General features: G+C 41.1%; 2 protein-coding genes across 2 annotated transcripts; both read left to right on the top strand.

Moving 5' to 3' along the window:
- The first annotated feature begins 7,285 nt into the window (after window positions 1-7,285).
- LOC134819471 (MORN repeat-containing protein 5-like) lies at window positions 7,286-8,847 on the top strand. Its single transcript, XM_063829425.1, has 4 exons — window positions 7,286-7,441; window positions 7,546-7,623; window positions 7,794-7,935; window positions 8,358-8,847. The coding sequence occupies exons 1-4, from the start codon at window positions 7,291-7,293 to the stop codon at window positions 8,530-8,532; spliced, it is 546 nt and encodes a 181-aa protein (XP_063685495.1). The 5' UTR covers window positions 7,286-7,290; the 3' UTR covers window positions 8,533-8,847.
- Window positions 8,848-14,076: 5,229 nt separating this feature from the next.
- Window positions 14,077-14,742, top strand: LOC134820143 (uncharacterized). The gene has a single exon (XM_063830364.1). The coding sequence runs from the start codon at window positions 14,077-14,079 to the stop codon at window positions 14,740-14,742; it is 666 nt and encodes a 221-aa protein (XP_063686434.1).
- Window positions 14,743-15,533: the final 791 nt, after the last annotated feature.

The following is a 15,533-nucleotide window of genomic DNA, read 5'->3' as shown; positions in this document are numbered from 1 at the left end:
AAAAACCTGGTAAACTTATTCCTAGTAATAATAACTGAAGCTTCTCGAATAACCTGTCATATTAAGCGTCTCGTAGTGTCAGTAATATGTCCCATATATCCGGGACCGTGTGTAATATAATACAGGATGAGTTGAAAATAATGTTTGGATTTTAAATGGCTCTAATTTCTGAGATAAAATAAAAAATCACTCCATTTTTGCATATTTAGGTCATAAAATATACGAAAATTAGAATAATACAGTAAAAATACTTAATAATAATTTATTCAATCCAGCGTCTCTTATTAGAAAGCACCTTATCCGGTAATTGGAGGTCTTCATCGGGATTTGGGATCTTCATTGAAATTTTCTCGAAATCGACTTTTTAGTTGTATCTGATAAAAGGAAGTGATATCTATTAGTTGCTTTCAATCCCTTGGAAGAATAATGTTCCTAGCCGAAGGTATCGCCGGTCAAAGGTCAGCGCTGATGAGTAATTATATTGTGTGAGCGATTTTCAATTACGAGCCCTGAAAATTGAACTTCAAAATTTATCTAGATCTTCTCCTACAGTTTTTGAGCAATCACCCTGGAACTTTTAGGATATATTATTATTCTAAGAATAATATTCTAGTGATCATTTAAAAGGGATCGCCGGAACAAAATGTTGCTATAGGCCGGCCTTTTAACGTTAAAAATGTATGTTTTAGTTCGATTTTAAAATTTACAGCCTTCTAAAATTCGTCAAAAAATCAGGTCGAAGATTTTCAAACTTTTTGGAATGTTGCCATATAGATCAACAAAATTATGAGTTAGGATCAAATGAGAATTCAGAATGAAATTCAAAACGTTTAGGAATTTCTTTATTGGAAATTTTGTTTTCAAAATATACATAATACATCACGTTATGAATTGATTGACACACGCTGCAACCCCTTTTGATCGCGCACGAGAGGTATACAACGTGTAGCAATGAATTGATAGCAACTCATTTTTCAAAATTTGCTCCTCCATAAAAATATTTATCACATTTATTTAAAATCCAAACATTATTTTCAACTCACCCTGTATAATATGCACTATATATGCATAATATTGTTTCATTATATAATATATATAGCGACGGAATACAGCTCGACATTGCATATGGATATGTACTCACATCACATGCATTCACCACCAAATACGATGTAAGTACTGCACTGAAAAATTCCATATCATTGCAATACTTTCGCGAAATATAAAAACACTAATTGAAATGAAATGAAATGAAATGAGGTATTTATATCCCGCTCATATGATTAACCAACAACACAAGGAAGGTGGTTAACCATGTCAGAGCGGCTGACTGTGAGTGATGTGAGCAAAAGTGTAAAAAGTGAACTAAAGTATAACTCAGCATAAGGCAAAGACAAAATTAAAACATCTTTTATTGTAAACGACACTAAACTAAATAGAAGCAGAAACCATACAGTACATGTAGGTATAATAAAGGTTAGTACAGTGACATAATCAATCAAGAAAGAATCAAATCCAAGTAAGTAAGAGATCAAGGCATAAAATGGAGTGCGGTAAAAAATAAAAGCCAATGTGTCTTGCAAAGTGAAGACAATGGAAAGAAAAACATCAGAACTGATTATATAAATGATTCTTTAACATTCGCTTGAAACAGTTGTGAGTTGGTATCAGTGATACATCTCAACATCAGGGGAAGAGAGTTCCAATTATTAATCAACAATTTAGGGAAAAAGAAGAAGCCCAGTAATAGTATTAATATTAGTATATCAACGTATCCATTATAATAAAGAGGCACGGTATAGAACAAGACTGTAATGATAATTAACAAGGACAAAGCTAGGTAGGAATGATATAACAAGAAATAAGAAAATGAGAAATGTGGCACATTTCCCTCATGAAATTATGTTTAGCAATAAAGTTGTTATATGTTATAACCTTCTCACTGAGCGCTGATAATTGTACGTGTGCGTGTGTTTTGAACTTAATATAGACGCGATTAGATGTGGACCTTGATCGGTCGTGCTGCGTGTATAACGTTTGTAATCATGAATAGCTCAATTGTTTATCTGCCGTATCATCCGTTAACCAAAATTAAACATCGCTGCGAATTGACCATTGTTAATGGTCTGGCCCGGCGCGCGCTACTTCGTAGCACTTGCCTTTCGACAAGAAAGCGGCGCGCGCTACTTCGAAGAAATTTAGACGAGTAACATCCGTCAACGCTGCGAATCGTTAAAAATTACTTTTTAGACACATCGACAAAAACTATTTATAATACTGATCACGCTAATTTTATTTCCATGCGGAGAAATAAGACGGTAGTGCATTGTGTTTTTGTTTACCTACCCATGACATTATGTTTACGTATAATCATGTCTCATGATCATTACATAATGCTCAATTGCAATGCTGAATGCACTTCACACTTGTTTGTTGTTTTTAAAAATGGTGCGGGCGCACGCTAATATAATATATGGTTAAGTTGCAAATTTATTGTTACCTGATATAGCTTGTTGTAGCGCAATGCGTTACTGTGCCGCGCACTCAATTATGCTTCTCGCAACGGCGAGATCCGCTACTGGGCCTCGCCGAGCTGCAATGAATTGACATCGTCAATTAACCTAGTAGCTTACTACTTTATTCATGCCCATGCATGCTTGCTCCAGTTCAGCTCATGCAGGAAGCTTGAAAAGAGCGCCGCGCACAGTGATTGGCGAGCCATGTAAGTTTTTAATTGACGATGTCAATTCATCTCAGCTCGGCGCGGCACAGTAGCGCATCTCGCCGAGAAGCTGTGAAAAGCCTCATTAAGTGCGCGGCGCGGCACAGTAACGCATCGCACTACAAGCAATCTGCTGCTCACTGCTGATGCACTGCACTGTCGCGCGCGCGCCCATAGCAGCAGTATAGTCCTCCTGTGTAAGACGCGCGCGCTGACCATTGAATGGTTTTTAGCTTGCATTTCGGCCAGCACATTATTTCGGAAACAATCAAAAATTTATTAACAAATTTATACCTATTTTGTCATTTTTAGACCTCTTAATCAAGGCCAATCTCTCCCAACTAATTTAGGTTCGGTAGTTAAGTATGATTGGAAGGTTCTGACAAATTTTCAGCATGATTCTGCATGTTATTATATGTTCAGGAACCGAAGATATGACAAAATAATATACAATACGACAAAAATCAACGAATTTCGTCAAATTACGCAACTTTAACACTTACTTTTGCTCCAAAAGCCGCGCACCATCAAATATGGCACCTAGGCGAAACTCACTGATCATTCCAAAAAGGTATAACAAATTTGGTACTGTGACAATTCTTATAGTCTCTAAAAAACAATATTATACAAATTTTGATCAAATCCGAGCAAGTTTATTTTTATCGCGCACCCCATTATTCATGCATATTGTGTATCGTATAAACTTAGACACAGCGTACGTAAGTGTACTACTATACTAAATTGATACATGTTACGTATCCGCTTCGCGCGCGAAAAGTGGCATGCAACGTATGTCAACTACTAGACTAAGTAATTTGTAGATATAATACAGCATACTAATAAAAATTTTACTTTGTTCATTGGTCGACTTATTTAATTTTAGTGACTAACTTGATTAATTCATTTTCTTATATACTTTTTCCTGTCTACTAGCCCAAATTTGAGATAGCGAGTTTAAATCCTAGTTTGAACAAGATGTAAAAACTAAAGGGAAGCCTTCGCTCATCACAGAACTGCTGCTGTCACGGCGCGCGTGACAGCAGCAGTTAGCAGCAGTTAGCAGCAGTTAGGAGCAGTTAGCAGCAGTTAGCAGCAGTTTCTTTGCACTTTAGGTCCCCTGTGTCACCAAACCATGGCTCATCAGACCATCTTACTATATACAAAGCAAGACGATATATATTTATTCGTGCCATTTTACTGAAACCACGGCATCAATTTTAACTTTTTTGACTGGGACAAATGCTCTAATGCCTCCAAATCAGCATGAAAAAATAAAAAATTGGCCAAGAAATAGGAGTTTTAGAGCCCAAAATTTGGTACTCCAAGTGGTGTCAAAAACACGAATAAAATAGGTAATAATTATTTTAGTCTCTTGATTCTTGACACCATTTTAGGGTTACACGGGTTCTTGCTAGTTATTACCATGCCGCTATGACAATCGAAAGTCAAAGTGTACACTTGACCTTCAATGTTACTTACAATCACAACAACAAGTAATGAAGGTCACAGAAACTTGTTTGGACACTGGTAAAATTGCATAACTTTGATTGTGATGCAGATGGACTCCTGATAATGTTTTAAGCCAACTGCACAAGGAATAATTTTCTGGTAGAATAATTGAACAGATCTTGCATAAGGCCGAGCGTGAGTTAGAAACGATTTTGGGCACTATCCGTCGCGGAGTCGAGTCCGCGGCAGAGCCGCCGGACTCCGGGCGGACTCCGAGCGGACTCCGGCGGAGCCGCCGGACTCCGAGCGGACTCCGGCGGTGCTCCGCCAAAATGTATTTACAGTGGACTCGAGTACATTTTGGCGGACTCCGAGCGGAGCCGAGCGGACTCCGAGCGGACTTTAAAGTCCGCCGCGGACTCCGAGCGGCTCCGCGGCGGCTCGGCGGAGTGTCCGCCGCGGACTAAGCCACTAGGCGGACTCCGGTCCGCCGCGGACTCCGGCGGAGTGCTCGGCGGACTCCGCCGGACCTCTCCGCCAGACTTGAATCCGGCGGAGTCCGGCGGAGCTTGGCGGAGTCCGCCAGCTCGGCGGACTCCGCTCGGAGTCCGCCGGACTCCAACAGAGTCCACTGACTTCCGACCTCCGTCTTCCAACCCTCGGCTAAATTTGTCACGTGACATACAACATAGCATTTTGCAATATTGTGGTCAGATGAAAAGGTCGCTAGTGATAAACCTTAACCATTACCCTCACAATGTCAATAGTGTACAACTCTAGTCCTAACTTTGACCCTATAATGTATAAACGTTGACCCTAACCCTCCACCAAACCGTCCGCAGCGAAATATCAATGTCATTGACTGGTCACGTGACCAAAACAATTTTTGTCATATTATCTCATATGGGGAAGCGTTTTTAGCAAGCAAAAATACGTCGACCATCACAGGACGACGCCAGCCAGCACTCTCTACGCTCTTCGAGCTCCGATCGTCCTGTGACGAAGTAAGGACGAAGCCTGAGTTCCTCAGGTAACATCGACCACCGATTGAAAATTCAAAGATTTTTTGACATAAAGGTCAAATGTAAAACTAAAATCTTGATGTTGATTGATTGACGACGTCAATTTTTGAGCACAGCGCGAGCGCATATTGCAGAAAAGGACCGCGTAGCTAGTCAAGATGTTGATAAATATTTGGCTTGTGGCGCGATGTGTTGCTCTAACTATAGCCCTCTCGCTTGCAGTAGCGCGCGACCGCCGGAGGCGGAAATGACCTGGTTAGCTAGGTAAACGCGATGTGCCTTGTAGGATGAAATCATACTAGCTGACGCCATTCGCAGCTGTGCTGCTCGCTGTACGTCAGCGATCGAAATTTGTACGCGTATCCCCCGTTAAGATGTGCCACTCGACGCGCCACACAATTTTTTTCGTTGCTCGTCGCACGTCAACGAAGCTCGTTGCGACGCACCGCGCAATGAGCTGCCAGGCTAGGACATCGTCCTGGTCCAACAAATTTTGGCGAGCGATTTTCTCCAAAAATTTAATGAGGGCGTCGACGTGCGACGAGCAACGAGAAAAATTGCGTGGCGCGTCGGGTGGCACATCTTAACGGGTGATACGCGTATAAATTTCGATCGCTGACGTATAGCGAACATCACAGCTGCGAGTGGCGTCAGCTAGTAGGATTTCATCCTACAATGCAAGGCACATCGCGTTCATTTAGCTAACCAGGTGCTTTCGCGCCGCTGCGGGCACGCTTGTTCCACAAGTCATTTCCGGCGGTCGCGCGCTACTGCAAGCGAGAGGGCTATAGTTAGAGCAACACATCGCGCCACAAGCCAACTATTTATCAACATCTTGACTAGCTACGCGGTCCTTTTCCGCATGCGCTCGCGCTGTGCTCAAAAATTGACGTCGTCAATCAATCAGCATCAAGATTTTAGTTTTACATTTGACCTTTATGTCAAAAAATCTTTGAATTTTCAATCGGTGGTCGATGTTACCTGAGGAACTCAGGCTTCGTCCTTACTTCGTCACAGGACGATCGGAGCTCGAAGAGCGTAGAGAGTGCTGGCTGGCGTCGTCCTGTGATGGTCGACGTATTTTTGCTTGCTAAAAACGCTTCCCCATATGAGATAATATGACAAAAATTGTTTTGGTCACGTGACCAGTCAATGACATTGATATTTCGCTGCGGACGGTTTGGTGGAGGGTTAGGGTCAACGTTTATACATTATAGGGTCAAAGTTAGGACTAGAGTTGTACACTATTGACATTGTGAGGGTAATGGTTAAGGTTTATCACTAGCGACCTTTTCATCTGACCACAATATTGCAAAATGCTATGTTGTATGTCACGTGACAAATTTAGCCGAGGGTCGGAAGACGGAGGTCGGAAGTCAGTGGACTCTGTTGGAGTCCGGCGGACTCCGAGCGGAGTCCGCCGAGCTGGCGGACTCCGCCAAGCTCCGCCGGACTCCGCCGGATTCAAGTCTGGCGGAGAGGTCCGGCGGAGTCCGCCAAGCACTCCGCCGGAGTCCGCGGCGGACCGGAGTCCGCCTAGTGGCTTAGTCCGCGGCGGACACTCCGCCGAGCCGCCGCGGAGCCGCTCGGAGTCCGCGGCGGACTTTAAAGTCCGCTCGGAGTCTGCTCGGCTCCGCTCGGAGTCCGCCAAAATGTACTCGAGTCCACTGTAAATACATTTTGGCGGAGCACCGCCGGAGTCCGCTCGGAGTCCGGCGGCTCCGCCGGAGTCCGCTCGGAGTCCGCTCGAAGTCCGGCGGCTCCGCCGCGGACTCGACTCCGCGACGGATAGTGCCCGATTTTGTTAGTTTGGAGTCCGAGCATCACGGCTCTCGACAGTCAAAGTACAAATATGAAATGAAACTAGGCAAATGTGATAGTTTCATTTCGTATTTGTACTTTGACTGTCGAGAGACGTGATGCTCCTCCAAACTAACAAAATCGAATAATTGAAGACACTTGTAATTGATAAAACACGTTCATGAACGTGAAGTTCACATTAATGAATATGAGGTACACAGCACATTATGTTCCTTAATACTCTTTTTCTATATGTATACAGTGTTAGTTTGAGATATAACTATCCAATATTTATGCAGGATGGATTATACGGGGTCCTCCTATAAAGGGGATATGAAAAATGACAAAATGGAAGGAGAAGGAGAATATGCTTTCCCCTCTGGTACAAAGTACATAGGGTCCTTCAAAGATGGAACATTTGAGGGAAAAGGAACCCTTCATTTCAAAAATGGTAACAACTTATGAGTTATGAAGCAGCTAACATTTTTCAGAGCAGATTAAGTGTGATTATTTGAACACTGATATTTTGTTTTCAACTAACACAATTAAATACAGGTTCTACGTTCTCTGCTGTTTGGAAAAATGGGATTCCGCAGGAAGACACCGAATCTGGAGGAAAATACAAATTCAAAGGTTATTTTAAGAGGCAGCATGTTACGTTGTAACTTATTAAAGAGAGATAATGTAAGAAAAATGTATGAAATTTAATGTCTGCTGCAACTATTGACTTTTACTAGCTTTTGCAATGTGCAAAGGAGAGACTGTTATCATGTGATGTGACATAATTTATAACCTATTTTTAGATGGTCTGGAGTTTAGTGAGGCTGATTGGAACTATTGTGACGGTTATGACAGAAGATTTTACAGAGAGACTCTAAAAGGACTTAAACCTGCTGGACGTTCTCAAAAGGTCGACATAGAGCCAGCTCCACCAATTCCAAAAGGGTAATTTTACTATATTATTCACAGCAATAAGGCCAGAGGGGCTGGGGTATCATACATTTTTAGATTTTCAAATTTGTGACAGTGCTGCTGTAGACAAACAAGTAGGAAAATATCCTGCCGGTTGCAGTAACAAAATCGCAGAAAAAAATATGGTATAAAAAGGTTCACATTATCCCAATCCACAGTACCTATAACCCCCTCCCTTCCCCCCTCTGGCCTTTTATATTATGGTTATGGTTGTGAACGTTTGCCGTTGAATATTGAATCCGGATTAGCCATAGATTGATATTATTTATTCATATTAAATTTAAAACAGAGTGGATTGTTATGTTTTAATCTACTTCCTTTTCGGTATTAACCCTGATCTAGTAAGGTCCCCATGGTTATTTTTAATCAGTATCTACACAATTATTTATTGTCAGTTGGTACGATTGTGGCGATGGTGTGTATAACCCTGACAAACGGATAGTGTACAGCTACTCAGAAAAAAAATTCATAAGAAACGCAGATGTGGATGAACACAAATGGATTGTTACCACGTGTCGGCGAGGCTCTGACTTCTTCGTGGGCAAGCAGTATGTTCCACCTACACCATAATTATCAGGATTTTATGCAGGGTTTGATTATCACAGAAAAACAATACCACTTTAATGGTTTTTATAATAAATACTGTTATCCTAGATCCTGTCATTGAATAAAGGTTGGGACTGTTGGTGACAGCGGATAATGGTACATTATAATTTGTGGAATGCACGGTTTTTGATAGTTTGATCACATTTTGTACCTCATAGTTGATATGATACTTTTTTCATGATTTACAGAAATAATAAATTAAGCCTGGGGAAAGCTTTATAAATCTATAAAAATTGTAAATATCATTGGTTTTATAAAGTTGTCCGTGAAAAGATGTTATTTGATCGTATTTGCTTGTATCCTAATAACATCATAACTTGAATAAAAAATTTAAAGTATGTCAACAAAGTTCCATTTCATTTATTTATGCAATTCAAAAAATCTTGTTGATATCTAAGTTAAAATGTGTTGCTGCAGTGCTGGGAAATCCTGACTAGGAGGGCAGGGCAGGAATGGGGGAGGAGTTGGGTAGGGTCCGTGTTGGGTTCAAATTGACAATGTTGTAATTTTAACGTGGGACTTGTATAATATATTTGTAAGGGTTTAGTGAGGAAAGTAAAACGGTTAATTTTAAAAGAGTTACAAATTTTACCTGATATACATTTTGGTGGATCAATAGGATGGAATATTGAGAGGTGTTTGCACGTCAGTTCCTTATCTCCGATCATCATGTTCCACTGCCTGGTACATTTAAATTGAACAATCTGTCCAGTTATCATAGGATCCTTTTCCGGATCAAGGTCGTTAACGGGGGTGACTCGATTCAAGTCCAACTTTGCAGGAAAAGCAATGCACCCTGAAATCATGGTCATTTATTTATAGTGTTGCAAGATATTTTAAAACAAAAATTTATTGAGGTAACGTCGCATTCTCTTCAGTTTCATCTTCGTTTAAATACAGTCTTATGTCCGATTGCATGAAATTTTCTCAATATTTGCTGTCGTATTTTAATAGCGTGACAAACAGTCTGTTAACAGCACAAAATATATTTGACATTGTGACTTTAATAATATGGTGAGGATTTCTCTTCCTTTTTTATTGTACTTACATCTTGTACAGATCGGAATATCGCAAAAGTCCCATATTTTCTCACTATTGTAGCACCCAGGCCGGCCTTTTTGACTGAAGATAAAATATTTTTGCTAGATGAGACACACCACTCAATTAGTATGCCAATTAAGTATCTTAGTACCATTAATTAATTTCGTATCATAACAACATGGGCACATATTAGGTGCGATGGGTGCGGGATCGCACAATTTAACGTTTCCCGCACACTTCCGCATAATTTATTGTTTTCCGCACATTTTCGCACATTTTGTAATCATCTGCATATTTCCGCATAATCTAGCATTTTCCGCGTAATTTCGCATAATTTTGAAATTTTTGCGTTAAGATTTTCGAGTGTAAAAACCAAAATATGTTAAATGTCGGGCCCTTTTATAGGACCGTGACTCAGGCCCTTTCGGGACCCTGACCCAGGCCCTTTCGGGACCCTGACCCAGGCCCTTTCGGGACCGTGACCCAGGCCGTTTTGGAACTCATACCTAGGCCACGTGACCCAGTTACCACGTGACTCAGGCCCTTTCGGGACCCTGACCGAGGCCCTTTCGGGACCCTGACTCAGGCCCTTTCGGGACCCTGACCCAGGCCCTTTCGGGACCATGACCCAGGCCCTTTTGGAACTCATGCTTAGGCCACGTGACCGAGGCCCTTTCGGGACCGTGACCCAGGCCCTTTCGGTACCGTTACCCAGGCCCTTTCGGGACCCTGACCCAGGCCTTTTCGGGACCATGACCCAGGCCCTTTTGGAACTCATGCTTAGGCCACGTGACCGAGGCCCTTTCGGGACCGTGACCCAGGCCCTTTCGGGACCGTTACCCAGGCCCTTTCGGGACCGTGACCCAGGCCCTTTCGGGACCGTGACCCAGGCCGTTATGGAACCCTCGTCGTTACCGTACTTCGATTATAGTGTATCAGTTATCATTCGTAACTTCTGCCTCTGGTGATAATAGAGTAGGTAGCGTTGGCTTTATAGTGGGCTTAATGGATCTTGGATCAAATGGTTCACAAGTACTGACGATCAATGCCAACAAGCGTGTCACATATTTGCGATCACGCATGGGATCTGATCGACTCTATCAAGAGGCGTCTTCAAATAACTGTCTCCTGATCTCTACCAGATCAAGTCACTGTTCTCAGATAACTGAATCTCAATAAAGGTTCAATCATGGTCTTAGTAAAGAACTACACCCTCAGTAACACATAAACAGACCTATTTTTGATAAGAGCGGCGGTTATACGTTTAGAATTTCCAAAGTCCTTGAGAAAATGCAAAAGAAAACCGCACAATTCCCGCACAAATTACGAAAAAATCACCGCACATTTTACCTTTATAGTCGGGTGCGGTACCGCATAATTTCGATTTTTTTACCGCACCTAATATGTGCCTCTGCATAACAATTATAATACGGTTATATTAGGTTATAAAACATTTAATGCACAAAAATTCTCTCCGTTTTCCGGTTTTTATTTTTCTGAAACATGTTTATATGGACTAAATGTATACATATCACATACTTGTTTGGATCCCGACAGTAGTTTTCTTCTAATTCAGAGCTCATTTCGCTGAAATAACCATTGACAATAAATCACTTCATTTTACATTTAAAATTATCGATGATTAATGGTTAGCCAACATTTGAAAGTTTTTAATTATATTAAGTGCAATTAGTCAGTAATCGAAATGTGATCACCAAATGTTTTGAAAGCTAAGCCTTTTCTTACATCTTAAGCTCCGCAGAGTCCCATCTTTGGCAGACTTCTCCTGTATTCAGTTGAGCTACCTTTCCTCTGTAGGTTGTTGGATCCATATCATCATGCATACACCCTGTAATATAAAAGTACATTAAAATGTATTAAATAAACGTCTTACATAGCGTAAATTCTTAAATTATGAACAGATTCAATTCCAATGATATCTAACTTTTGCACTCAGGCCACTTAATTAACCAGTGTTACAGTGACACAAACGCCCCCCCCCCCCCTGATGGTTGCACCCAGTTTAATAATCCTCCACAATAAACCTAACTCACTTGAGTAGTCAACACATCCCTCGCAAGCACAGTGGTCATGACTGCTTCCACACAGTCCGTCGCGTGAGCAGCACACTTTACCATCTGGATCATCTGGATTACACTCGCTTGGAGCCCCATTCGCCAGCAAGGCAGCAGGTCCACACTTCCCATCTCCTCTCCAATCTGTGAAAATGTTATAAATTATTTGAAAAACTTTGGAAATATTTACGGTTCCAACTACCATATTTTAACCTATACCCCATTCATATAAATGGTTTTAAGGGTTGAGTTGCGTATCTTAGTGGGAAGATTATCAAAAATTAAAGCAATTAGAGAGAGCTAACCTGGCAAAGAATCACAATACCCAGTGAGAGTGGGGCACCTTGTGTATCTATCTTTTTCACAGCAACGGCTCTGCCTTCGAAGCGCACTGCCGTCACATTCTTCCGGCAAGCCTTCCCGGTCTACCTTCTCCTTTCCCGACTGACAACAGTACTTTCCGTCTGTGTATGCATAGGGATGGGAGGCAGGACATAGATCTGAATTATTAAAATTAACGGATCAGCGTGGAAGTCTATAATGATTGAATAAAATATTTGATTCATTCAGAGTATATACCACTTTAATAATAATGTTTAAAATGATCGTGGAAAACATGTTAAATTGTAATTTTCCGTGTGTCGGTATTATATACAAAATATCTCACCATGTTTCTCGATTATAGCAATTTCCTTCACCATAAATTCATTAAAAAAAGGGTAATTTTCTCGTAGTTGGACGCTGTCTCCATACATGCAGTCAGGGAAAGGGGGCAGGTTTAGAGTTGTTTCCTGAGAACTGACTTCCACGGAAAGTATCCAACATTGGTCACCGTCGCAATCTACACAGCCAGTTCTTGAGCAGGTCCATGTGTGGGTAGTCATATCCTGGGGGTACAACACAACCTTTTCTACGCAGTGTACCTTTCCTAGGGAAATCTTCAACCATAATTGACCGTCAGAACGATGTATTGTTGCTCTTGTTTTGAAATCGAGATCAATTGTCTTCGAAGCACTGAACGCTGCCTCAGATTGTTCAGCCCCAACCGGCACTATCTCACCTGGTAGTCTTTGTCTAGACTCTGTAATAGAGACTGTTAGAGTGCTAGATAATATATAGCAACTAAATTTCAAGTTTCGGTTGTACTGGGAAATGGGTTTTTTGGAACCCCTGTTTTACATCAGATTGTCGTGATATATGTACAAATATATTCAGAGATAGACGCTTTGCCAGTCGATTATAGTCAGGTTGTAGGCAACAGGTCTTGAAGATAATCGTTCAGATTGTAGTTTAAATAATATGAAAAAATGATTTGTGGTGATGATGACGTCATCAAGGTAAGCGTTTTTTTATTGACAGTAAATCATAAGTTATTGAAATAAGGGCATATCCTGTATTTTGCAATAATTTGACTGATAAATATGATAAAATCATTATTGACCATGCTGCACAAAGCTGCTAAAAATAGCTTTGGTAATGGTCCATCACTGCTTTAACCTGCTAAAAATCTTGCCACATTCTTACCACAATCCTCCTCTGATGTAGAACCGGCAGCTGAGATCATGTCCTCAGGACAACTCGTACAAGAAGAAGCTCCAGCAGCACTGAAAGTGTTCTCTCCACATTGCTGACATTCACTTTCCGTCATGAAGCTTCCAGCCGAGCAGGGCGCTGTAAAAACAATACTGTAAAACTATTCAGTTTAATGTGATGAATTTATTTTCGCAATTATTTCAGGACACCAAACTTCGCGATTTAATATTAATGTGTGCCGTGAAATTGATCGCTTATAACTCATTTCTTTATTTAAAATTGTGATCAATCACGTGAACAACCAATCATACGATTAATTTCCCTTTGAAAACTCTTTAAAAACAATGTTTTTGCGGGACCTTATTTATTGACTTACTGTCAGACACGTCTTCAACACTTGAATTTCCAAAATCAAATCCTGCCACATGGGCGAGCTGCATCAAGAACAGGAGTGTCTTTTTCATTACTATATCTTGGAACAATAATTAAAACTCGGCAAAGAACAGTGAACTAAATTGATCTTTTGAAAAATGAGATTTTAAAGTACAGGATAACTACAATTTCGGAGGGAAATTTCCTTGTCGTTAAGTAAGGCAATAAGTGGCAAATCATGGCAGATATTCTACTGTTAAAAGGAAATTCACAAAATCGGCTCTCCTCATTCATTTATTCATGTTTAGTCCAGTGCAGTGGCAAATCAGGACAGATATTCTACTGTTAAAGGGAAATTCACAAAATCGGCTCTCCTCATTAATTTATTCATGTTTAGTCCAGTGGCAAATTAGGACAGATATTCCACTGTTAAAGGAAAATTCACAAAATCGGCTCTAACGTTGAGAACGTTAGAGACCTCGGAGTTATGGTATCAAGCGATCTGAACTGGTCCAAACAGATCGGTAATATGGTCAAGAAAGCTAGAAGCACACTGTCATGGGTGTTTAGTGTCTTCAAAACTCGTGATAGGACCGTAATGACTACCCTATATAAGTCTTTGGTCAGAAGCCTACTAGAGTACTGTTGTCCGCTGTGGGACCCTGTTAAGGTGACTGAGATCCAGCTTTTGGAGGGGGTCCAGCGAACATTCACCGATCGTATATGCGGTCTGGAAAATATGAACTACTGGGAGAGGCTTTCACATCTAAAGCTAATGTCACTGCAGCGCAGAAGGGAACGGTACACTATTCTGATGATGTGGAAGATCCTTCACAATGTTGTCCCCAATTGCAGCAATATAAGGTTCACAAAAACATCCAGACATGGTACCCGAGCAATCATCCCTTCCCTGTCTAGGTTAAGTTCCTCGAGCAACCAGACACTCTATGACAGCTCATTTGCTGTAAGAGGACCAAAACTGTGGAACAAAGTGCCTGATAATATTAAAGCTGAAGCTACGTTTGAGTCGTTTAAAGTTAGTTTGTCCAAGTTTATTGCTTTGATACCGGACAACCCTCCGACTTCCGGTTATAGCTGCAGCTGGTCTAATTCCCTGGTAGACTACTCGCCATCGAGGTGGTCAGAAATCTGATGACCCTTCCTGCTACGAGGATAAACACAACCAAAGTAACCAAAGTAACCAAAGTAAGTACTCATTCATTAATTCATGTTTAGTCCAGTTAATGTGCCTCCCTAAGCTGATCTTTACAAAAGGGACTAACTCTTCAAATAAAGAGACCTGCCCGGCTGCCTGGTTTAAAACCCTCTTTAAATCTTACTTACAATAATATGAATTGTTGTGCAGTAAAGATTGTAGAGTTTAGAAGCTGCGGAGATAATCAGATAATCGCTCCCAAGTCCCCAGGGCCCATTCCCCGGCGCCTCGACATCCTTAGCTATTGTTTCAGGACGGTTAACATTGACCGTGCACTGTGCCATGAACAGAGGGCACCCTCGCCAGGAAGATTATCCTGGGGGGAGGGGTGTATAAACTACCTTGTAAATCATATTTTAACTTTATTCTTGTTGCTTTAATATTGGAGATCTAGAGATTACTCTCACACAGTCACTTACTTGTACTAATACTTGTAACAAAGAACACGTAGAGGACTTGGATACCGAGTACCAAATAAAATCAGAATGAAAGCAAGGTGTGGGTTAACCACCACACAATGAGTATATTAATGCTTTTCATGCAAAGTTACAACGAATTCTTCATGTTATGCATCCTGGGTTTGGACTGGATATGACCCGTTTACAATATTCCCATCACGTTACATTACATAATTCTCAATAAATGTAATAGATTTGTAGTGTTGTAATTAGTTGTTAGCAGTTAGCGTACCGACCAGTTTCTGACTTAGTTCCAGACTCAGTATCAGC

The sequence above is a fragment of the Bolinopsis microptera genome, chromosome 8, assembly GCF_026151205.1.
Source record: "Bolinopsis microptera isolate Bmic1 chromosome 8, MBARI_Bmic_1.0, whole genome shotgun sequence".
NCBI lineage: Eukaryota > Metazoa > Ctenophora > Tentaculata > Lobata > Bolinopsidae > Bolinopsis > Bolinopsis microptera.
This window is presented reverse-complemented; position numbering and strand designations above follow the sequence as displayed.

Excerpts from the sequence above, each read along its gene's own strand:
- LOC134819471 (XM_063829425.1), top strand. The coding sequence starts at position 7,291 with ATGGATTATACGGGGTCCTCCTATAAAGGGGATATGAAAAATGACAAA. Across the intron at positions 7,442-7,545 it reads AACCCTTCATTTCAAAAATG|GTTCTACGTTCTCTGCTGTT; the intron begins GTAACAACTTAT and ends AATTAAATACAG. Across the intron at positions 7,936-8,357 it reads GCTCCACCAATTCCAAAAGG|TTGGTACGATTGTGGCGATG; the intron begins GTAATTTTACTA and ends ATTTATTGTCAG.
- LOC134820143 (XM_063830364.1), top strand. The coding sequence starts at position 14,077 with ATGGTATCAAGCGATCTGAACTGGTCCAAACAGATCGGTAATATGGTC.